A 21,065-nucleotide genomic window follows, 5' to 3' on the forward strand; every position below is an offset into this window, starting at 1 on the left:
AAAGGGTGGCTATTTGAAGAATCTCAAACATAAAATACATTTTGATTTGTTTAACACTTTTTTGGTTACTACATGATTCCATATGTGTTATTTCATAGTTTTGATGTCTTTACTATTATTCTACAATGTAGAAAATAGTACAATTTAAGAAAAAACCTGAAATGAGTAGGTGTGTCTAAACTTTTGACTAGTACTGTATATATGGATGATCTATAATGCCAGGCATCTTTAACAGTTAGGATATTGATTATAGGCCTAATTAAGTTGGCGTTTCCTCTCTCCTCACTTTTCGTAGACAATTAAGACAAGTGCTGTTTCTCGTCTCCTAACGCCGCTGCTGCCTCCACCGCATTGTTCTCAACACCAATATGCCATTCTGCACATAGTAACATGGTCTAGGAAAAGACGCCAAATCAATAGCGCACTGATGTTTCAGAGCCACAGACAGCGACCGCTATCCAATGCGGGAGAAAGCGCATTCGTTATAAAATAATATCATTTGTATTAGTGTTGTACCATTCTTCTTACGTAATATAACCATATACAATTTCACGTCTTAGTGATGGACTGTGCCATCCCCACGGCCTCCACGATAGATGAATCCACTCAGACAGGCACCAATCAGACAGGTACACCATTCAATTGTTATTCTTTTTTGCTACTGCTTGACTAAAGAAATCTCAGTCGACCTACAGCCTATCAACCAAACAATAGACCAGTCGACTAAATGGGGTCAGCCCTACTAAATATAATCAAATCATACACAAACACACAACTTTATGCAAATCTAGAGGCTGATTTGAGAGATTCTTCAGCAACATGAGGTTCCAAAAGAAAGGACATCAGTGAACATACACTGGCTTGTATTAAAAAGGGACAAATACCTGTATTGTGTACTGGTAGGCTCCAACCTTTGGCTGCCATGGAAACGTGAGGATACTGGGACTGAGGACTATGGGATTGTAGATTTCTACATCCTGTTCATTGTGGACTGGGTTGGCCAGCTCATGGACTCTTCCATTCTAGAACAGAAAAACAACAACCTTGTTAAGACATAGCCAAGCTATTTTTAACTAATGATAATGATCTCTCCACAGTTGGATATAAGACAGTATAAAGTACTAAAGATAACACATACTCAAAATATCTGCGAAGAAACTAATTCAAGGTTATGACAAAACTCACTTGATCCACCACAGATTTGAGCACAGCTTCAATTAGTGTTAGCCCGTCTTTCAGAGCCTTGACACGGTGGTAGGACCCATTCAGGGAGGACTCCAGAATCTCAAAGTACTCCTCTGGAAAGGCAGCATCGATCCGAATGTTCTGCAGACAGAAACAATCAAGATAGTAGCACTTAAAAATACAGAAGGAAATAAGACAAAGAAGAACTGTTTTAAAGTGTGGAAAAAACAACCATCAAAGAGGACAAAAGATATAGGACAAAAATGTCCTAAATCTTCCTTTCCAGTATTTTTATGTCTCCCAGCTGTATTTCAGTCTGCAGTTGATTAAACATCAAGAGGAAGATGCCAAATTATACTGACAATAAATTCATTTTTCCATTTTATAAGTGGGAGAAGAGTATGGAGAGTGACAGTGTTACAGATCTAACAAACAGATCAAACAAACAAACAATGACGGTATAGAATGAAGACAATTTAGGCAGAGCTTACTTACATCAGATAAGTAAATCCTATTGCTTGACTTGTCAAACACTTCGATGAGGATATTATACACTCGTCCTGTTTCCAGGACCCAGCTCTCTCCAGGATTAATCTTAAATCCTGGGAGAGAAAGACAATACAAGTTCAAATTTGAAGTGGAACAGTTTACTTTAAAATTAAAATCGCTTATACACGAGGATGAAAGCCTGCAAACATACCCAAGTATCCCGGTTCCACCACATACAGAGTCCCGTTGGGCAGGCGAGACACCCCTTGCATGCGAAGGCCTGAGCAATTGTTATTAGGGACAATAACATTAGGTACACAAAGAGTGGCATTCTTGGACCGTTTTTTTTTTTATACAGCCTCCTCTGACAACACGGTTCATGTCTCGTGTTTGTCAAGTGCACAATAAGACCCTATCCCAGCGGGTTGTAAGTAGAGAGCTTTAGCTAGTTAGTCTGTCAAGTCCTGTTATATTACTGCCCGTCTCTGCTCCACTAGGCGAACTCACCTCCTCTCTACATACAGATAAAGCACTGCAATCCACTGAGGAGGATATATTTAAGCACTAAGGCCCAATGGGGTGTAGTATATGGCCAATATACCACGGCTAAGGGCTGTATCCATGCACGACGCAACGCGTGCATGGATTAATCAACAGGAAAACGCTCATCCAGATGCAGCGCTCCTAGTGGCCGGGGACTTTAATGCAGGGAAACTTAAATCCGTTCTACCTAATTTCTACCAGCATGTTAAATGTGCAACCAGAGGAAAAAAAACTCTAGACCAACTTTACTCCACACACAGAGACGCATACAAAGCTCTCCCTCGCCCTCCATTTGGCAAATCTGACCATAACTCTATCCTCCTGATTCCTGCTTATAAGCAAAAACTAAAGCAGGAAGCACCAGTGACTCGGTTAATAAAAAAGTGGTCAGATGACGCAGATGCTAAGCTACAGGACTGTTTTGCTAGCACAGACTGGAACATGTTCCGGGATTCTTCAGACAGCATTGAGGAGTACACCACATCAGTCACTGGCTTCATCAATAAGTGCATCGATGATGTCGTCCCCATAGTGACCATACGTACATACCCCAACCAGAAGCCATGGATTACAGGAAACATCCGCACTGAGCTAAAGGGTAGAGCTGCCGCTTTCAAGGAACGGGACTCTAACCCGGACGCTTATAAGAAATCCCGCTATGACCTCCGACGAACCATCAAACAGGCAAAGAGTCAATACAAGACTAAGATTGAATCGTACTACACTGGCTCTGACGCTCGTCGGATGTGGCAGGGCTTGAAAACTATTACAGACTACAAAGGGAAGCACAGCCGCGAGCTGCCCAGTGACACAAGCCTACCAGACGAGCTAAACCACTTCTATGCTCGCTTCGAGGCAAGCAACACTGAAGCATGCATGAGAGCACCAGCTGTTCCGGATAACTATGTGATCACGCTCTCCGTAGCCGATGTGAGTAAGACTTTTAAGCAGGTCAACATTCACAAGGCCGCAGGGCCAGACGGATTACCAGGACGTGTACTCCGAGCATGTGCTGACCAACTGGCAAGTGTCTTCACTGACATTTTCAACATGTCCCTGACTGAGTCTGTAATACCAACATGTTTCAAGCAGACCACCATAGTCCCCGTGCCCAAGGACTCTAAGATAACCTGCCTAAATGACTACCGACCCGTAGCACTGACGTCTGTAGCCATGAAGTGCTTTGAAAGGCTGGTCATGGCTCACATCAACAGCATTATCCCAGAAACCCTAGACCCACTCCAATTTGCATACCGCCCCAACAGATCCACAGATGATGCAATCTCTATTGCACTCCACACTGCCCTTTCCCACCTGGACAAGAGGAACACCTACGTGAGAATGCTATTCATTGACTACAGCTCAGCATTCAACACCATAGTGCCCTCTAAGCTCATCACTAAGCTAAGGATCCTGGGACTAAACACCTCCCTCTGCAACTGGATCTTGGACTTCCTGACGGGCCGCCCCAGGTGGTAAGGGTAGGTAACAACACATCTGCCACACTGATCCTCAACACGGGGGCCCCTCAGGGGTGCGTGCTCAGTCCCCTCCTGTACTCTCTGTTCACCCATGACTGCATGGCCAGGCACGACTCCAACACCATCATTAAGTTTGCCGACGACACAACAGTGGTAGGCCTGATCACCGACAACGATGAGACAGCCTATAGGGAGGAGGTCAGAGATCTGGCCGTGTGGTGCCAGGACAATAACCTCTCCCTCAACGTGACCAAGACAAAGGAGATGATTGTGGACTACAGGAAAAAAAAGAGGACTGAGCACGCCCCCATTCTCATCGACGGGGCTGTAGTGGAACAGGTTGAGAGCTTCAAGTTCCTTGGTGTCCACATCACCAACGAACTATCATGGTCCAAACACACCAAGACAGTCGTGAAGAGGGCACGACAAAGCCTATTCCCCCTCAGGAGACTGCAAAGATTTGGCATGGGTCCTCAGATCCTCAAAAAATTCTACAGCTGCACCATCGAGAGCATCCTGACTGGTTGCATCACCGCCTGGTATGGCAACTGCTTGGCCTCCGACCGCAAGGCACTACAGAGGGTAGTGCGTACGGCCCAGTACATCACTGGGGCAAAGCTTCCTACCATCCAGGACCTCTATACCAGGCGGTGTCAGAGGAAGGCCCTCAAAATTGTCAAAGACTCCAGCCACCCTAGTCATAGACTGTTCTCTCTGCTACCGCACGGCAAGCGGTACCGGAGTGCCAAGTCTAGGTCCAAAAGACTTCTCAACAGCTTCTACCCCCAAGCCATAAGACTCCTGAACAGCTAATCATGGCTACCCGGACTATTTGCACTGCCCCCCCACCCCATCCTTTTACGCTGCTGCTACTCTGTTAAGTATTTATGCATAGTCACTTTAACTCTACCCACATGTACATATTACCTCAACTACCTTAACTAGCCGGTGCCCCCCGCACATTGACTCTGCAACGGTACCCCCCTGTATATATAGCCTCCCTACTGTCACTTTATTTTACTTCTGCTCTTTTTTTTCTCAACACTTTTTTTTTGTTGTTGTTTTATTTTTACTTTTTTTTGTTTAAAATAAATGCACTGTTGGTTAAGGGCTGTAAGTAAGCATTTCACTGTAATGTCTGCACCTGTTGTATTCGGCGCATGTGACCAATAAAATTTGATTTGATTTGATTTGATATACCACAAACCCCTGAGGTGCCTTATTGCTATTATAAACTGGTTGCCAACGTAATTAGAGCAGTAAAAATGTATGTTTTGTCATACCCGTGGTATACATACCACGGCTGTCAGCCAATCAGCATTCAGGGCTCGAACCATCCAGTTTATAAGATAGAATGGAACACTCAACTTCCTCCCTTCCTACACAGTACACCATTCATTTTACACACCATTGCATGTCATTACATTAACATAAACCATTATGCAACCCTGTTGATTTGACAGTGTTGTGACATGATTAGGGCTGTTACGGTGACCGTATTACCGACACACCGGCAGTCACAAGTCATGACCACAGTCAAATTCCACATAACCATTGAGTCACAGTAACTAGGCTTCTCCAAAACTGCGCTCTGATGGTCATTAGTAGCCTACCAAACTTGCTAACGGCCAGTCGCTAATGTACAGTATTTTCCCTCTAATCACTCTGACATCAATGCAAATGGCATCGAAAATCTAATCAAATACTTAATGAGAGCCCTGGCATTCAGAGTTTGAGTAGAATAGGATCACCTGTCGCGCAGCAAGAGCCAGCTCCTCATAGCTGGTTGATGCATGGAATGAAATAAGTGTTCCTGTAAGCCCATGTTGCACAACATTTCTATAGGCTATGCTATGCTATGCAATTGCGTGAGAAAACAGTGTTTTGATGGTCTATTAAAAAGAGGAAGATCCCATCAGCTTTCTATAGGCTAGGCCTACTATATTTATTTCTCAACATACCTAATATTAAGCACATTGCTTCTCTTTACAACCGGAGTAGCCTACCTGGCTGGCATGAAAATGAACCGAGGGAAAAGCGTCCTCCATTTGCTATTAAAGTGCATATGAATTACATGTCTTTTTTTACCTAGCTCCTGTTCCAACAGGTGCATAATAATGGCCCATTCTAAATCAAAACTAATTTCACACATATATTATTTAGTATATATAAAGACAAGATTACATTGAGAATAGTCTGATGGGTGACAATATTATCACGTGTGCAGTCTAAGGCATTTTTTTGTCACTTTTTCCAAATGATAGTCGCATGCATCATGTAGCCTAGCCCAAGGCCTATATGTTTTGAAAAGGTTTTGTATCACAATGCCTATAGGCCCAAGACCCCTGGAACACAGTTAGAGAGCACATAGCCTACGGAGCCTAGTGAAACACGTGTTCTTATAAGCCCTGTCAATGCGCAATCGTGTGTGAAAACAGAGTTTTGACTGGCCACTATTTAAAAGAGGATCCCAGCTTTCTCATGCTGCTATATGTATTGCTCAATTCTTAAAATTTAGCCCATTAATCCGCTTTACAAACAGTGTAGCTTACCTGGCATATTAAAAATTAAACGCACTAACCTCCATTCGAGTGCAGGCTACGATTACATTTTGCTTCTCCTCACATTTATTAGTAGGCTATATGTAAAGACCTGATTAAATTGAGAATAGTCTGATGGGTGAGAATATTATCAAGTGCTTGTCAAATTGTGAATGAGAGACTGATTAAGTGTGTGCGGTCTGTGCAAGAAACAGAACCGAGTGCTTGCCTTTCATGCAACTTTTTTCAAATCAGCATCAGTCGCATCATGCAGCCTTAGAATGTATTAGAAATCAAAACATCAAGCTTAACGTTTGTATCTCAACTAAAGTTGGATAAATTACACTAAATTAAGCATATACGAGGACCTGTTTCTTTGTTAACTGCTCAACACAGAATAGCCGCATTTGCACACTCCATCAGAAATCGTTTGGGAAAAATATCCTTTCTATTTTATTCAGCTTTGTTCAATTGTATTGTTCTTCCTATAAAATAATGCCACTGGAACTAAGCAAATCTTGTCTGCTAAATGAACTAGTGTAGCCCACAGCCATATGGCATAGTCAGATCAGGGCCTAACATAAGGATGACTCAGAATATGCTATTATGTTCTTCTGAAATAGGCTACATTTTCTTCATATCATGTTTGCATAGACTTACCTAAAAAAAATTATGGCATTATTGTGATGGAGTAGGCTATATTAAATGGATTTATTCAACTTTTTAAATGTAGATGTTCCAAAAGGTCCACATCAGTGGCTTGTGGGCTATGGGTGGAAGCCAGAGACGCAAAACGTGTTTATGTTAATTGACGGACAATTACCATGAGACACACTGTTATTTGCATGACAATCACCGGCTGACAAAATTTCATGATCGCCACAGCCCTAAATGTTGTTGCATAATCCCCAACTAATGTCATAGCACTGTAGGAGTCCAAAACTAATCAAGATCATGTAAAGTGTGATATGTCTTAAAGGATACTCTTATGATCCAGCACCACATTGATATGTCCCAGGTGCAGGGCATTGACAGTGGAGGTGCTCTGGTCCAGACTAGCCACGGCCAGCTCTGGGTTTCCATCAGGCCCTGCCACACTGTTCTGGAGGTGCAGCTCATACTGGTCACAGGGCATAGATAACTCTGGAACACAACAGAACTAACCTGGGTTAGCTCTTTATAATAAAAACCCATCTCCATCATTTACTTCATACACTTGTAACATGCCACCCTGAGCTGTGATATGAATATCATCTAACAATTTTTGGTACATGTGATTCAATACGTAATTTATTGTTAGTTTGCTTGACTGAGTAAGTTCAGACCCACCTGCGATCTTTCCCTGCCTGATCTTCTGGACCTTGTATTGGATGGATGTGCCCACCAGCAGGTAGACATCATGTGCAGGGCTCAGTAGGATATTCTCCAGAATCAGCAGTTTCACCTCTGCTGCACCGACATCCTGTGTGAAGGGCAGATACCATAGTTACGGCACAGCAAACGACACATGCCGTTTGACACGTCGAGAAACCAGACCAACTCGGTTACAGTATGATTCACACGCCATCAATAGCTCCCAACACTCCATCATGTACAAAACGACTTTAAATGTTTTGTATATACAGTGAGGGAAAAAAGTATTTGATCCCCTGCTGATTTTGTACGTTTGTCCACTGAAAAAGAAATGATCAGTCTATAATTTTAATGGTAGGTTTATTTGAACAGTGAGAGACAGAATAACACCAAAATAATGCAGAAAAACGCATGTCAAAAATGTTATAAATTGATTTGCATTTTAATGAGGGAAATAAATATTTGACCCCCTCTCAATCAGAAAGATTGAAGATTAGATTAGAAGCACACTCTTAAAGGGAGTGCTCCTAATCTCAGCTTGTTACCTGTATAAAAGACACCTGTCCACAGAAGCAATCAATCAATCAGATTCCAAACTCTCCACCATGGCCAAGACCAAAGAGCTCTCCAAGGATGTCAGGGACAAAATTGTAGACCTACACAAGGCTGGAATGGGCTACAAGACCATCGCCAAGCAGCTTGGTGAGAAGGTGACAACAGTTGGTGCGATTATTCGCAAATGGAAGGAACACAAAAGAACTGTCAATCTCCCTCGGCCTGGGGCTCCATGCAAGATCTCACCTCGTGGAGTTGCAATGATCATGAGAACGGTGAGGAATCAGCCCAGAACTACACGGGAGGATCTTGTCAATGATCTCAAGGCAGCTGGGACCATAGTCAACAAGAAAACAATTGGTAACACACTACACCGTGAAGGACTGAAATCCAGCAGCGCCCGCAAGGTCCCCCTGCTCAAGAAAGCACATATACAGGGCCGTCTGAAGTTTGCCAATGAACATCTGAATGATTCAGAGGAGAACTGGGTGAAAGTGTTGTGGTCAGATGAGACCAAAATGGAGCTCTTTGGCATCAACTCAACTCGCCGTGTTTGGAGGAGGAGGAATGCTGCCTATGACCCCAAGAACACCATCCCCAGCGTCAAACATGGAGGTGGAAACATTATGCTTTGGGGTGTTTTTCTGCTAAGGGGACAGGACAACTTCACCGCATCAAAGGGACGATGGACAGGGCCATGTACCGTCACATCTTGGGTGAGAACCTCCTTCCCTCAGCCAGGGCATTGAAAATGGGTTGTGGATGAGTATTCCAGCATGACAATGACCCTGAACACATGGCCAAGGCAACAAAGGAGTGGCTCAAGAAGAAGCACATTATGGTCCTGGAGTGGCCTAGGCAGTTTCCAGACCTTAATCCCATAGAAAATCTGTGGAGCGAGCTGAAGTTCGAGTTGCCAAACGTCAGGCTCGAAACCTTAATGACTTGGAGAAGCTCTACAAAGAGGAGTGGGACAAAATCCCTCCTGAGATGTGTGCAAACCTGGTTGCCAACTACAAGAAACGTGTGACCTCTGTGATTGCCAACAAGGGTTTTGCCACCAAGTACTAAGTCATGTTTTGCAGAGGGGTCAAATACTTATTTCCCTCGTTAAAATGCAAATCAATTTATACAATTTTTGACATGCGTTTTTCTTGATTTATTTGTTGTTATTCTGTCTCTCACTGTTCAAATAAACCTACCATTAAAATTATAGACTGATCATTTTTGTCAGTGGGCAAACGTACAAAATCAGCAGGGGATCAAATACTTTTTTCCCTCACTGTAATTGACTATTGTACAATACACCCTTCAGTGGTACTGTAATCTCTCTCTGTAATCGAAATGAGGCCTACCCTATAACTGTGGAGTCTCATTTCACATCATCTTCTCTATCATACTATCCAGGTCTGTGCCCAAACAGCTTGAGCTTCTACTTCTAATAATCCACCTTTCCAGAAATAAGTCTCTCACTGTTGCCGCTTGCTACAGACACCCCTCAGCCCCCAGCTGTGCCCTGGACACCATATATGAATTGACTGCCCCCCCATCTAATTTCTACAAGCATTTTGCAACGGCTGGCATGCTTTCCACCTGGCTACCCCTACCCCGGCCACCAGCTCTGCACCCTCTGCTGCAACTTGTCCATGCCCACTGGTTTCTCAAATGACTGCCTCGCCTGGTTCACCAACTACTTCTCAGATAGAGTTCAATGTGTCAAATCGTGGGGCCTGTTGTCTGGACCTCTGGCAGTCTCTATGGGGGTGCCAGAGGGTTCAATTCTCGGGCCGACTCTATTCTCTGTGTATATCAATGATGTCGCTCTTGCTGCTGGTGACTCTCAGATCCACCTCTACGCAGACAACACCATTTTGTATACATCTGGCCCTTCATTGGACACTGTGTTAACAAACCTCCAAACGAGCTTTAATGCCATACAACACTCCTTCCGTAGCCTCCAACTGCTCTTAAACGCTAGTAAAACTAAATGCATGCTCTTCAATCGAACGCTGCTTGCAACCGCCCGCCAGACTAGAATCACTACTCTCGGCAGGTCTGACTTAGAATATGTGGACAACTACAAATACCTAGGTGTCTGGTTAGACCGTAAACTCTCCTTCCAGACTCACATTAAGCATCACCAATCCAAAGTTAAATCTAGAATCGGCTTCCTATTTCGCAACAAAGCCTCCTTCACTCATGCTGCCAAACATGCCCTCGTAAAACTGACTATCCTACCGATCCTTGACTTTGGCAATGTCATTTACAAAATAGCCTCCAACACTACTCAGCAAATTGGATGTAGACTATCACAGTGCCATCCGTTTTGTCACCAAAGCCCCATATACTACCCACCATTGTGACCTGTACGCTCTCGTTGGCTGGCCCTCACTACATATTCGTCGCCAAACCCACTGGCTCCAGGTCATCTATAAATCACTGCTAGGCAAATCCGCCTTATCTTAGCTCATTGGTCACCAACTACCTCATCCCCAAATTGTTATTTATTTTGCTCATTTGCACCCCAGTATCTCTATTTGCACATCATCTTCTGCACATCCATCACTCCAGTGTTAATACTAAATTGTAATTATTTTGCACTATGGCCTATTTATTGCCTTACCTCCATAACTTACTACATTTGCACACACTGTATATAGATTTTCTATTGTGTTTTTGACTGTACGTTTTGTTTATCCCATATGTAACTCTGTGTTGTTGTTGTTGTTTTTATCGCACTGCTTTGCTTTATCTTGGCCAGGTCGCAGTTGTAAATGAGAACTTGTTCTCAACTGGCTTAGCTGGTTAAATAAAAGTGAAATAAAAATAAAAATGTCAGACGGGCTAGACAGACTCTACTAGCTGTGACATCACAGATAAGGCTGGAGAGGAGACATCACTGTTCCGCAAGTCAAGATTGTTATGTATAGCAGTCTATGCCCCTGGAGGGCTGCTGGGATGAACGGATACTACTTCAACTAAGCTCAAGTTCTTATACCCCTCTGATGTTCCCTTCCCTCGCTTCTAAAAAGATACTTCTGATTTGAGGTCCTTAAGCCAGTATTTAATTATTAACTATACAGTATGATAACCCAGCTACAGTCTACTTCAAAAACAAGGTAAGAGATTCAGGAAATGTTTTAACAGAATACCTTATACAGAGATTCTTGTATTTTAGCCTTAAGCTTAGCGTGGCCCGTTTTCAGTCCTGACACCAAGATGATATCTCCCTGTTTCCCCACTTTCTCCATCTCAGAGATGTAACCAGGGGGGGTGTACGTAGACTCAGAGAATTTAAGAACCCTTGAGGGAGGGAAAGGGATTGGAAAACACATTACAGGCATATTATCGACAGTGACAAATGGACATATTACAATTAACCTCTACATACAGAAGTAATATGTTAGACCTGTGATAAGAACCTGAGGCCTATCCTAAGCTGTAGTTTAAAGGTCAATTCTGGCACAAGGCAAATCATAACCAAATGTATTTAAATAACCTGATAAGTCACAGGTAAGATTGAATTTGCATTGAATTGCCATCCTTAAACCAGTTCTTGTTATAATGATGTTGTTGACCATTTACTTTACATTCACTCTAACAGGCAGGTTGTTTTCTCCATGATGGAGTGCATGGCAACGCACCTTAATGAGTTGTAGGAGTCAAGGAATCCATCCGTGTCTGCATCTTTCACTATGGTCCAGTCAAACACCAGGCTTGCTAGAGTGCTGAAGGTGTTTCCTGCACAATCAACAATTTGGGGGTGAGAGACATGGCTAAGCATATGCTCCCATTGCTTGGGATTTGATTTATCGTACATACAAATGTAGATGGTGCAATTTAAGTATCAACATTAAAATACAAATGTAGATGGTGCAATTTAAGTATCAACATTAAAATATATATTACACTGCTACATGCAAAACATTGTCCTGTGAATTTGTGTTGAAAGGACTTAAATCCCTGTGGACAAGAAGGCAAATACAGCACACCACTTTGACAAGTCCCTAAAGGTTGCAGTCCTATAAACCCAAACACCAATAATCCTCTTTCAACGCAGTATTTCAGCTATTCCATTTGACAGATCTGAGAGTAGTACACATAAAGGCTAAAACAAACAACAAAATGCAGCGCGCCTTAGGGGCCGTCATCAAAGAGAATCAGGTTGGGGCTTCAGCTCATTTAACAGAGTGTGTCTGTGCCTGGCCCAAATGGAACCAGTGAGACAGAACAAAGAGAGACATTTAACCGCTGCCTGAGGACAGGGAAGGCCTGCCGTGGGGGATCACAGTCATCCCTACTGGAAAAGTCATTAAACTGGCTAGTCCACACAACAATACTGTGGATCTCTCTACGCATTATACTTAACGCTGGTAGCACTTTAAAGTTGTTCATATATCTGTAGTAATGCTGTAATTACTCTACTAAGAACATTGTATTAACATGTTGTTGCATAGCAATTTAGTCATTACATTGTAAAAAGTTTACACAAGTGGAATATCAGGACATTGTTGATACAATGGTGATACAATGTTACTACAGTAAGTGCACTGTTACTACATAGGTAGGTATAGAGCAACTAAATGTAAAGTGTTGTGTTGACAGTATACCATGACGTAAATGTCTCTGAGCAAAAGACAACTAATGCTACAAGCTGTCCAATAACGCATAACAGTGTATCCTTGAACACTCCTCACCCTCAGAGTCCAGTGCGTGGATCTTCAGTTCCAGTGGTGAGTCCTCCAGGTGCAGCTCCCTGGTGGTGGACACTATCTGGATCTCACTGATGATGTCCACGATGGCATCACAGCGCAGTACCTGTCCCGTTACTGAGTACAGGAGAAGGGGACAGTCACACACAGGTGATGCAGCCAGTTCTCATCAAACGCACCAAACCTTAGCAATGAGTGATACAGTCCTCGAGGTGTATTCAATTCAAGAAAGGAAACAGCTCAGAGGTCATGCTGTGATGAGCGATGGGCTACATTCAGTATTACTACACCGTTCTGTGCAGTTTCAACATGACTGTTGTTAGAGAAGTTTATAAGAAAGGCATCTGAAAGGGCCTGTGTTTTAGGCACTTCTAATTACAGCCTGTATCGCCAATGACTGCTCCATGACAAGCCAATAGCGCTGGAGTAAACATCTGGCTCGCAGTACTGTCGCACAATACTATAAAGCAGCGTTTTCCGTTCCTTTTTCTGGGCCCCACAGGGATGCACTTTTTTGTTCTAGCCAAGCACTTACAAACCGGATTAAGCTAATAAAGGGAAATGTTTCAACATATAGTTCATAGGGTCGACTTGAGCAATACACTGAGTAGATTATCTGGTTTTGGCCTATAGACTAAATCACCTCAACTTCCATGGACTGAAGCATAACAACAAGTCCTTACCATGAACCAGGTTTCCCTCCAACCTTTTGTGAGTAAAGCATGTTGAATACAAAATGTCACGACAGACCTAATGGAAACAGCTAATATGCTAGACATGGTGGGAACTTTTTGTGTCTGGAAAATTAATTTTGCGAGAAATGGCAGTTGAAATGCTTTTATGCAAAAATATTTATATAATAACCATCATATCGAAGTAAACTTAGAGTCACACGATGACATGTGTGGTCCTCCCACTACAACTTGGGAAAGCATTCAGTTTATTAGATTACAGATTAAATCAATTATGATGAACTTCACAGGGTGGGGAAAGTGCAAGGTGATGAGCTTGATACGCCTTTCCAATAAATAGAGGGTGTTATTCTGTTGATATGATGATCAATGCTTGGCTGCCATTTGACACATTTTTATAATCTCGCTCTTTTGTCCATAATAATGTCATCGTGTAGGCTACACCCGCACTGTATCTGTGAGCGGTTGGCTAGAGAGTACATGCTAATAGCATTCACTATATAAAGCAATTTTCTTTGTGACAAAACCATCAGTAGAGTTGAAAATGCGATGGAAACCCATTTAACTAGTATTTTTTATTCGGTACATGGGAATTTAACCGCAAAAGTCATTTTTATGTGCACTACGTCATCACGCATTGACTTTTATCTGCAACTAGTCAATTTGATGGAAACACATCTCTGGTAGGAAAATGCGCATATTTTAAGTATGCATATTTTAGAATATTCTCATGGAAATCTGTCACCATTGGATGGAAACTCATCTATGTAGAGATTAGAGAATAGCCTATGTGAGAATATGCGCTATCTCAATTCTACCCTCATGAACTTCCGGATTAGCAGGTAGGCCCATTTCACCTGTTCATGTTAGTCTCGTTTTATGCTGGTTGACAAGGCCCTCCATGGTTGTTTGACCAAAAGCTTAGCCACAATAAAGACACATTTGCATCTCTCTTCATCCAACAGGTACTGAACTCACCGACATCCTCAGCCAGTATGATGCTGGTGAGTCTGGAAGGCTGGGTGGAGCGGGCCTGGAGGACAGCTCTCTGGGAACACTGTCTGCTGATGTCAACTTCCACAGCCTCGATGCTGGCCACCTCCGGCCTGGTGGAAGACCTAGAGGTATGAAAGGTATTCAGACACTCTCTGGGGACAATTGAAGTTTATACAGTGGCTTGCGAAAATATTCACCCCCCTTGGCATTTTTCCTATTTTGTAGCCTTACAACTTGGAATTAAAATGGATTTTTGGGGGGTTTGTATCATTTGATTTACACAACATGCCTACCACTTTGAAGATGCAAAATATTTTTTATTGTGGAACAAACAAGAAATGACTTGAGCGTGCATAACTATTCACCCCCCCAAAGTCAATACTTTGTAGAGCCACATTTTGCAGCAATTACAGCTGCAAGTCTCTTGGGGTATGTCTCTATAAGATTGACACATCTAGCCACTGGGATCTTTGCCCATTCTTCAAGGCAAAACTGCTCCAGCTCCTTCAAGTTGGATGGGCTCCGCTGGTGTACAGCAATCTTTAAGTCATACTACAGATTCTCAGTTGTATTGAGGTCTGGGCTTTGACTAGGCCATTCCAAGACATTTAAATGTTTCCCCTTAAACCACTTGAGTGTTGCTTTAGCAGTATGCTTAGGGTCATTGTCCTGCTGGAAGGTGAACCTCCGTCCCAGTCTCAAATCTCTGGAAGACTGAAACAGGTTTCCCTCAAGGATTTCCCTGTATTTAGCACCATCCATCATTTCTTCAATTCTGACCAGTTTCCCAGTCCCTGCCGATGAAAAACATCCCCACATCATGATGCTGCCACCACCGTGCTTCACTGTGGGGATGGTGTTCTCGGGGTGATGAGAGGTGTTGGGTTTGTGCCAGACATAGCGTTTTCCTTGATGGCCAAAAAGTTCAATTTTAGTCTCATCTGACCAGGGTACCTTCTTCCATATGTTTGGGGGAGTCTCCCACATGCCTTTTGGCGAACACCAAATGTGTTTGCTTATTTTTTTCTTTAAGCAATGGCTTTTTTCTGGCCACTCTTCCGTAAAGTCCAGCCCTGTGGAGTGTACGGCTTAAAGTGGTCCTATGGACAGATACTCCAATCTCCGCTGTGGAGCTTTGCAGCCCCTTCAGGGTTATCTTTGGTCTCTTTGTTGCCTCTCTGATTAATGCCCTCCTTGACTGGTCTGTGAGTTTTGGTGGGTGGACCTCTCTTGGCAGGTTTGTTGTGGTGCCATATTCTTTCAATTTTTTAAATAATGGATTTAATGGTGCTCCGTGGGATGTTCAAAGTTTCTGATATTTTTGTATAACCCAACCCTAATCTGTACTTCTCTACAACTTTGTCCCTGACCTGTTTGGTGAGCTCCTTGTTCTTCATGGTGCCCCTTGCTTAGTGGTGTTGCAGACTCTGGGGCCTTTCAGAACAGGTGTATATATACTGAGATCATGTGACAGATCATGTGACACTTAGATTGCACACAGGTGGACTTTATTTAACTAATTATGTGACTTCTGAATATAATTGGTTGCACCAGATCTTATTTAGGGGCTTCATAGCAAAGGGGGTGAATACATATGCACGCACCACTTTTCCGTTATTTATTTATTCACATTTTTTGAAACAAGTACTTTTTTTCATTCCACTTCACCAATTTGGACTATTTTGTGTATGTCTATTACATGAAATGCAAATAAAAATCCATTTAAATTACAGGTTGTAATGCAACAAAATAGGACAAACGCCAAAGGGGATGAATACTTTTGCATAGCACTGTAGATAAATAACTTCTTATTTATTAAAAACCAAAGCAAAGCAGCACACTCTAGGAGATCAGATGCAATAATTGAATAACCTAATAACCACATGTGAATTAACCAATGCTATCAGGCCACACCCAGCCATGATTACAGACACCTGTGTGTGTGTCCTTTGACACTATATAAACTAGTGAACCCGCAGTGTTTGTCATTATACCCTGATGAAGACAGCTTGTGTGTCGAAACGTTGGTTATTAGGTTATTAAATTATTACATCTGAGCTCCTAGAGTGTGCTGCTCTCCTTTTCTTTTTCAAGTGTTCTACTCCGTTAGCCAGCACCTCGCCTAAACAGGTGTGCGTTTATTTCGCCTCTATAATACTCTTCAGTATAACCTGATGAACATAAAGCGGTCTAATAACGGAGATTAGGCTAAATGTGAGTTAACCCAGAACTGAAGTCTTGCGTAATTGGTCAGATGGTCGATTAAGTTTTGGGTCCATAATTGTTAAGAATAGCGATTGAACAAGGATCGGAATGAAGAGCTCCACACAGCTCCACCCGATCTCTTTGCAAGTTACAGGCAAGTCTGTGCCAAATGTCCCCTCCCATTCCTAAATTGGAAAGATGCTAAAGTGAAATCGTGATTTGTCCAAAGCACTGGAACTAATACTGCTCGTTATCGCATATTTCCCATTGAATCATGACAGATCTACGGTACCATTTATGTTTACGTAGTCTGTCCACGAGAGATTATATTTTGCCCAAGGACATGTGGTTATCTATCTAATGAAAGGAAATAATTAAATCTGTTTTGACAGGAAATGTCTATGATTGATGAGGCACAGATTCTAAAATTAAAAGCATAAAGTTTATTTCATTTGTATCCCTCTATGCACACTCACACTCCAACACACACACATAGCATGCACACACATTTAAACTGACTCTACACACACTCACACTCACATACAATCTTCATTTAAGCTGCTGCTATTCTTTTTATCATACATCCTGATGCCTATTCACCTTACCCCTATACATACAGTATCTACCTCTATCACTCCAGTATCCATGCACATTGTAAATATGGTATTGGAACTGATCCTGTATATAGCTTCTTAGTTTCTTGCATTCTTCTTATTTCTATTTCTTGTGTGTTTTTGATCTACCTTATGTTATATTTAGTACTACATTGATATTGATTACTGCATTGTTGGGTTTAGAGCTTGCAAGAAAGGCATTTCACTGTACTTGTGGTCATGACATTAAAACTTGAATTGGTAGGGTCAGCTCTGAATGAGAGTTTGAGAGTCTGTACAGTCTAGCTGGACAACTGGGGGTGTATTCATTCGTCCGATTCCGTTGCAAAACGTTTTGCAACAGAAACCGTTTACTATAGGAACCAAAGGTATTTGCAAACAGTCTAACCCCCAACCTAAACCTCTACCCTAACCGTAAACCTTAGCCATTTTAAATGTCAACTTCAATAGGCTCGGGACATCCCAAGAATCCCGGATAGCACGGACCATTTGTGCAAACAGAAAGAAACGGAGAGGGACCTACCTAAATTTGTCCAATTTTTCGTTTGGAGTAAACCTACTAATGAATATACCCCAGAACATGTGCCACTGACTATCACTAAGAGTGGACACTGGACACCGTTTATGGGGGGCACGTGGCAGGGGCTGGGCTCATGTCCATGTGCATGATCACCAGTATTTTCCAGACAGGGTCATGCCTGTTAGATAATACCCAAGCCACAACTATTGCTTCCATGAATATATTTACTTTCTATCAAATAAAACCATTATTCTGATTTAAGATTTAGCTATATGCCACAGTGCACAGTAATGACCTAGTATGTAAAATGATACATGCGCGGACCAAGCAACTCTGTTTCCTGGCGGGTAATATTCTAGGAATGATACCTATCTCTTTCAAGATATTCACTTACCATCTGTAACAGCCTTCAGTTGCCTCCAGTGTGAAGTTAATTCTAGTGCTTCGGGCAAGTGGTAATAAAACTTTGGGGATATTCAACTTTGAGGCACACGTGGTGTGAATTGAACTAGATATCAATAACAAAAACACTGATAGTGAGCTCAGCGCAAAAACCGCCATTTCCGACAGCCAGATAGATTGCAGATATATTATAAAAATAAAAAAAAGCTATTCAAATTGTTAGAGGTTATAGCCTATTACAGTGCAATAATTGTATCATTCTTTGATCCTCAATTAGCATTTCCGACTGTGAGTGATCATCAAGAGGTACGCGTTACATTAAACTAACATTGCTACTGTAACCATTTCCTTCAGCAAATATTATAACCATTGATAGGCTACTTAGTTTCAATTCCTTACACTAACGGAGAGCCGCGACAGCATGACTATGATCATTTCGCTTGTTCCCCTAAATTTACGCTTTCAATTCAAGTTCCCTACAAAGCTCTTAGATAAAATATACAGTATACTTTCCCCTAACGTCTAAATTAAGGATAACATTAATTTAGACAAAAAATATAGTTCACAGGACTTGTAGAAATACCCGCCATTACAAATAATTGGAGCTGCAGCGTGCATGCTGGGAGTCAGTTGACGTCATTTACAAAGTCGAAATGTGAGGCGATGATGACGCTTTGTCTTAAAGATGCAGAGGTCCGCTTTTTGCCGGAACCATTTATGCCTAAACGTTTTATTGTACATGAAGAGCTCTGCTTTAACTCACCAGCATTCCAGCAACATACAGTAGGCTGCCTATGCCTCACCACCACATACTAACAACCTACTATGCAGTCACCTATTGTGAAAGACAACTCAGTCAGTGCATCTGCTCATTAGGTGAATTATGCATGCTCCTTATAACAGGGACAAATATGTCCAGGTGTGATCGGGACAGGTTACTATGTCCCTTGTATAGCCTATCTCAAGATATGAAACTACCGGTAGTCTGATACATAGTCCTACTGATAAAAGCATTTATAGTGTGGTTTCAAAACACTGATTGTACTCATGTCTGTGTTTCTCTGGGGAGAGGAAACATTGCCTTGATCTCTGATTTGACCCCAGATTGCTGAGGATCACTGTAGTACTGCACCATTCCTCAATGTGATTGTTGTTCAGGAGGTCAGCAGGTTTAAACAACTCTCAGCAACCGATTTTCTTCCTTTAACTACCAGCCGCTCTGTCTGAAAGAGAGCGACCCGGCTCTACGTATTTTACTGGTTTGTGACCCACAGACACAGCCCCCGGTTAGAGGGGAATAAAGTAGCCCAAGAGTTAACACACACACAGGGAACTTGAATTAAACACACTGAGGAAGATGAATATGGGATGTACATGGGGATGAACAGTGGGAAAGGTAGTGGAATGGTAGTGGTTCTGTAGAAGGAAATGAAAGGCAATGAAGATACAATATCACAAGAGCAGTAATAACAGTAATACATGACTGCATAAATGGCATATAATCCCTGAACATGTTTACAGGTTACAAGCTATACAGAGGCAGTATACATAATGTAACAACAAAACAACTAACTATTAAGACCAATATATACACAACTCACTTTGGGTACCCACACCCTCCCACAAGTCCAGAGATATGAGTGAGTCCAGTTGTTGATGGGCAGAAACAGAGATGTTGCTCTCTGCCACAACTTGAGGGAGACTACATGTATTGTGTGACCTGTATAGTCAAGAGGATGGGCAGATATCCGGCCCCCTAGTAACCTCCCTAGCAACCTATCAGGGCACAGGTCACACAGGTTAGAGAGAGTTTGAGAGGCAGGTTTATGGTACCCCTAAACTCTCATGGTCCTGTTGTGGGGGATGTGAAGTGGAGTGTGCATCTCAGGGTTGTGATGTGAAAACAGTCACTGGCAAGGAATTCGTAACACTGTCACTCTGCTCACTAGTCACCACCAGCAGCCTCAGAGGACTGAGTGAAATAAGTGCATGTCCTATGGATTACCCATTTATATTCATTAGTGCCAATCTAAACCATGGAATTGGTTGACACTGAAATGAGAACACATATAGCTGGCCACTAACCTTTTTGACTCATCACATACGCTGCTGCTACTGTTTACTATCTGTCCCTTTATTCCTAGTTATATGTACATATCTACCTCAATTACCTCGTACCCCTGCACATCGACTCGGTACTGGTGCCCCTTGTATATAGCCAAGTTATCATTACACATTATGTATCTATTATTACTTTTATTATTACGTGTTTTACTTTCTATTATTTATCTATTTTCTTTCTGCATTGTTGGGAAGGGCCCGTAAGTAAGCATTTCACTGTTAATCCACAGCTGTTGTTTACGAAGCATGTGACAAATAACATTTGATTTAGATTTTTAGATGTTTAGCCCCAACCATTTACAACTAGACGAGTTGAGTAAATCAACTGGGAGCAAGTACTTCAAGATCAAACACAGACCTTTTAGTGCTGCTGGGTTTAAAGCAAACCACTACTCTGTCAGATGTACAGTATGGCATAGTATTTCTAAGGTGCACTGAGCACTGTCAAAATAGATATTCTTATCCTCAACTGAGATAATGTGGCCCAGTGCAGGCAGCCCATATCTGTTGAAGGCAGCCCTCACTTGAAATAAGCCCATCTTTTCCCAACAAACATGCATACATTGGCCCAATGTGGGCTAAAATATTGGCCCCACGTAGGCTGCCCACATTGGGCCGATGCGCTGTTGCTATTTAATAGGAATTTATTTATTCATG

General features: G+C 42.3%; 1 protein-coding gene across 1 annotated transcript in view; it reads right to left on the reverse strand.

Moving 5' to 3' along the window:
• nup210 (nucleoporin 210) overlaps positions 1-18,903 on the reverse strand; it is a 58,597-nt gene extending 39,694 nt beyond the window's left edge. Inside the window, exons 1-11 of the mRNA XM_041846704.2 lie at positions 18,280-18,903; positions 14,529-14,668; positions 12,844-12,975; positions 11,791-11,887; positions 11,299-11,449; positions 7,568-7,700; positions 7,223-7,381; positions 1,886-1,954; positions 1,681-1,787; positions 1,186-1,326; positions 885-1,022 (exon numbers count right to left, since the gene is read on the reverse strand). Coding sequence (XP_041702638.2) covers positions 885-1,022; positions 1,186-1,326; positions 1,681-1,787; positions 1,886-1,954; positions 7,223-7,381; positions 7,568-7,700; positions 11,299-11,449; positions 11,791-11,887; positions 12,844-12,975; positions 14,529-14,668; positions 18,280-18,446 — 1,434 coding nt within the window. The 5' untranslated portion in view covers positions 18,447-18,903. The remainder of the gene's footprint in view (positions 1-884; positions 1,023-1,185; positions 1,327-1,680; positions 1,788-1,885; positions 1,955-7,222; positions 7,382-7,567; positions 7,701-11,298; positions 11,450-11,790; positions 11,888-12,843; positions 12,976-14,528; positions 14,669-18,279) is intronic.
• Between the last annotated feature and the right edge of the window lie 2,162 nt (positions 18,904-21,065).

The sequence above is a fragment of the Coregonus clupeaformis genome, chromosome 24, assembly GCF_020615455.1.
Source record: "Coregonus clupeaformis isolate EN_2021a chromosome 24, ASM2061545v1, whole genome shotgun sequence".
Lineage (NCBI taxonomy): Eukaryota > Metazoa > Chordata > Actinopteri > Salmoniformes > Salmonidae > Coregonus > Coregonus clupeaformis.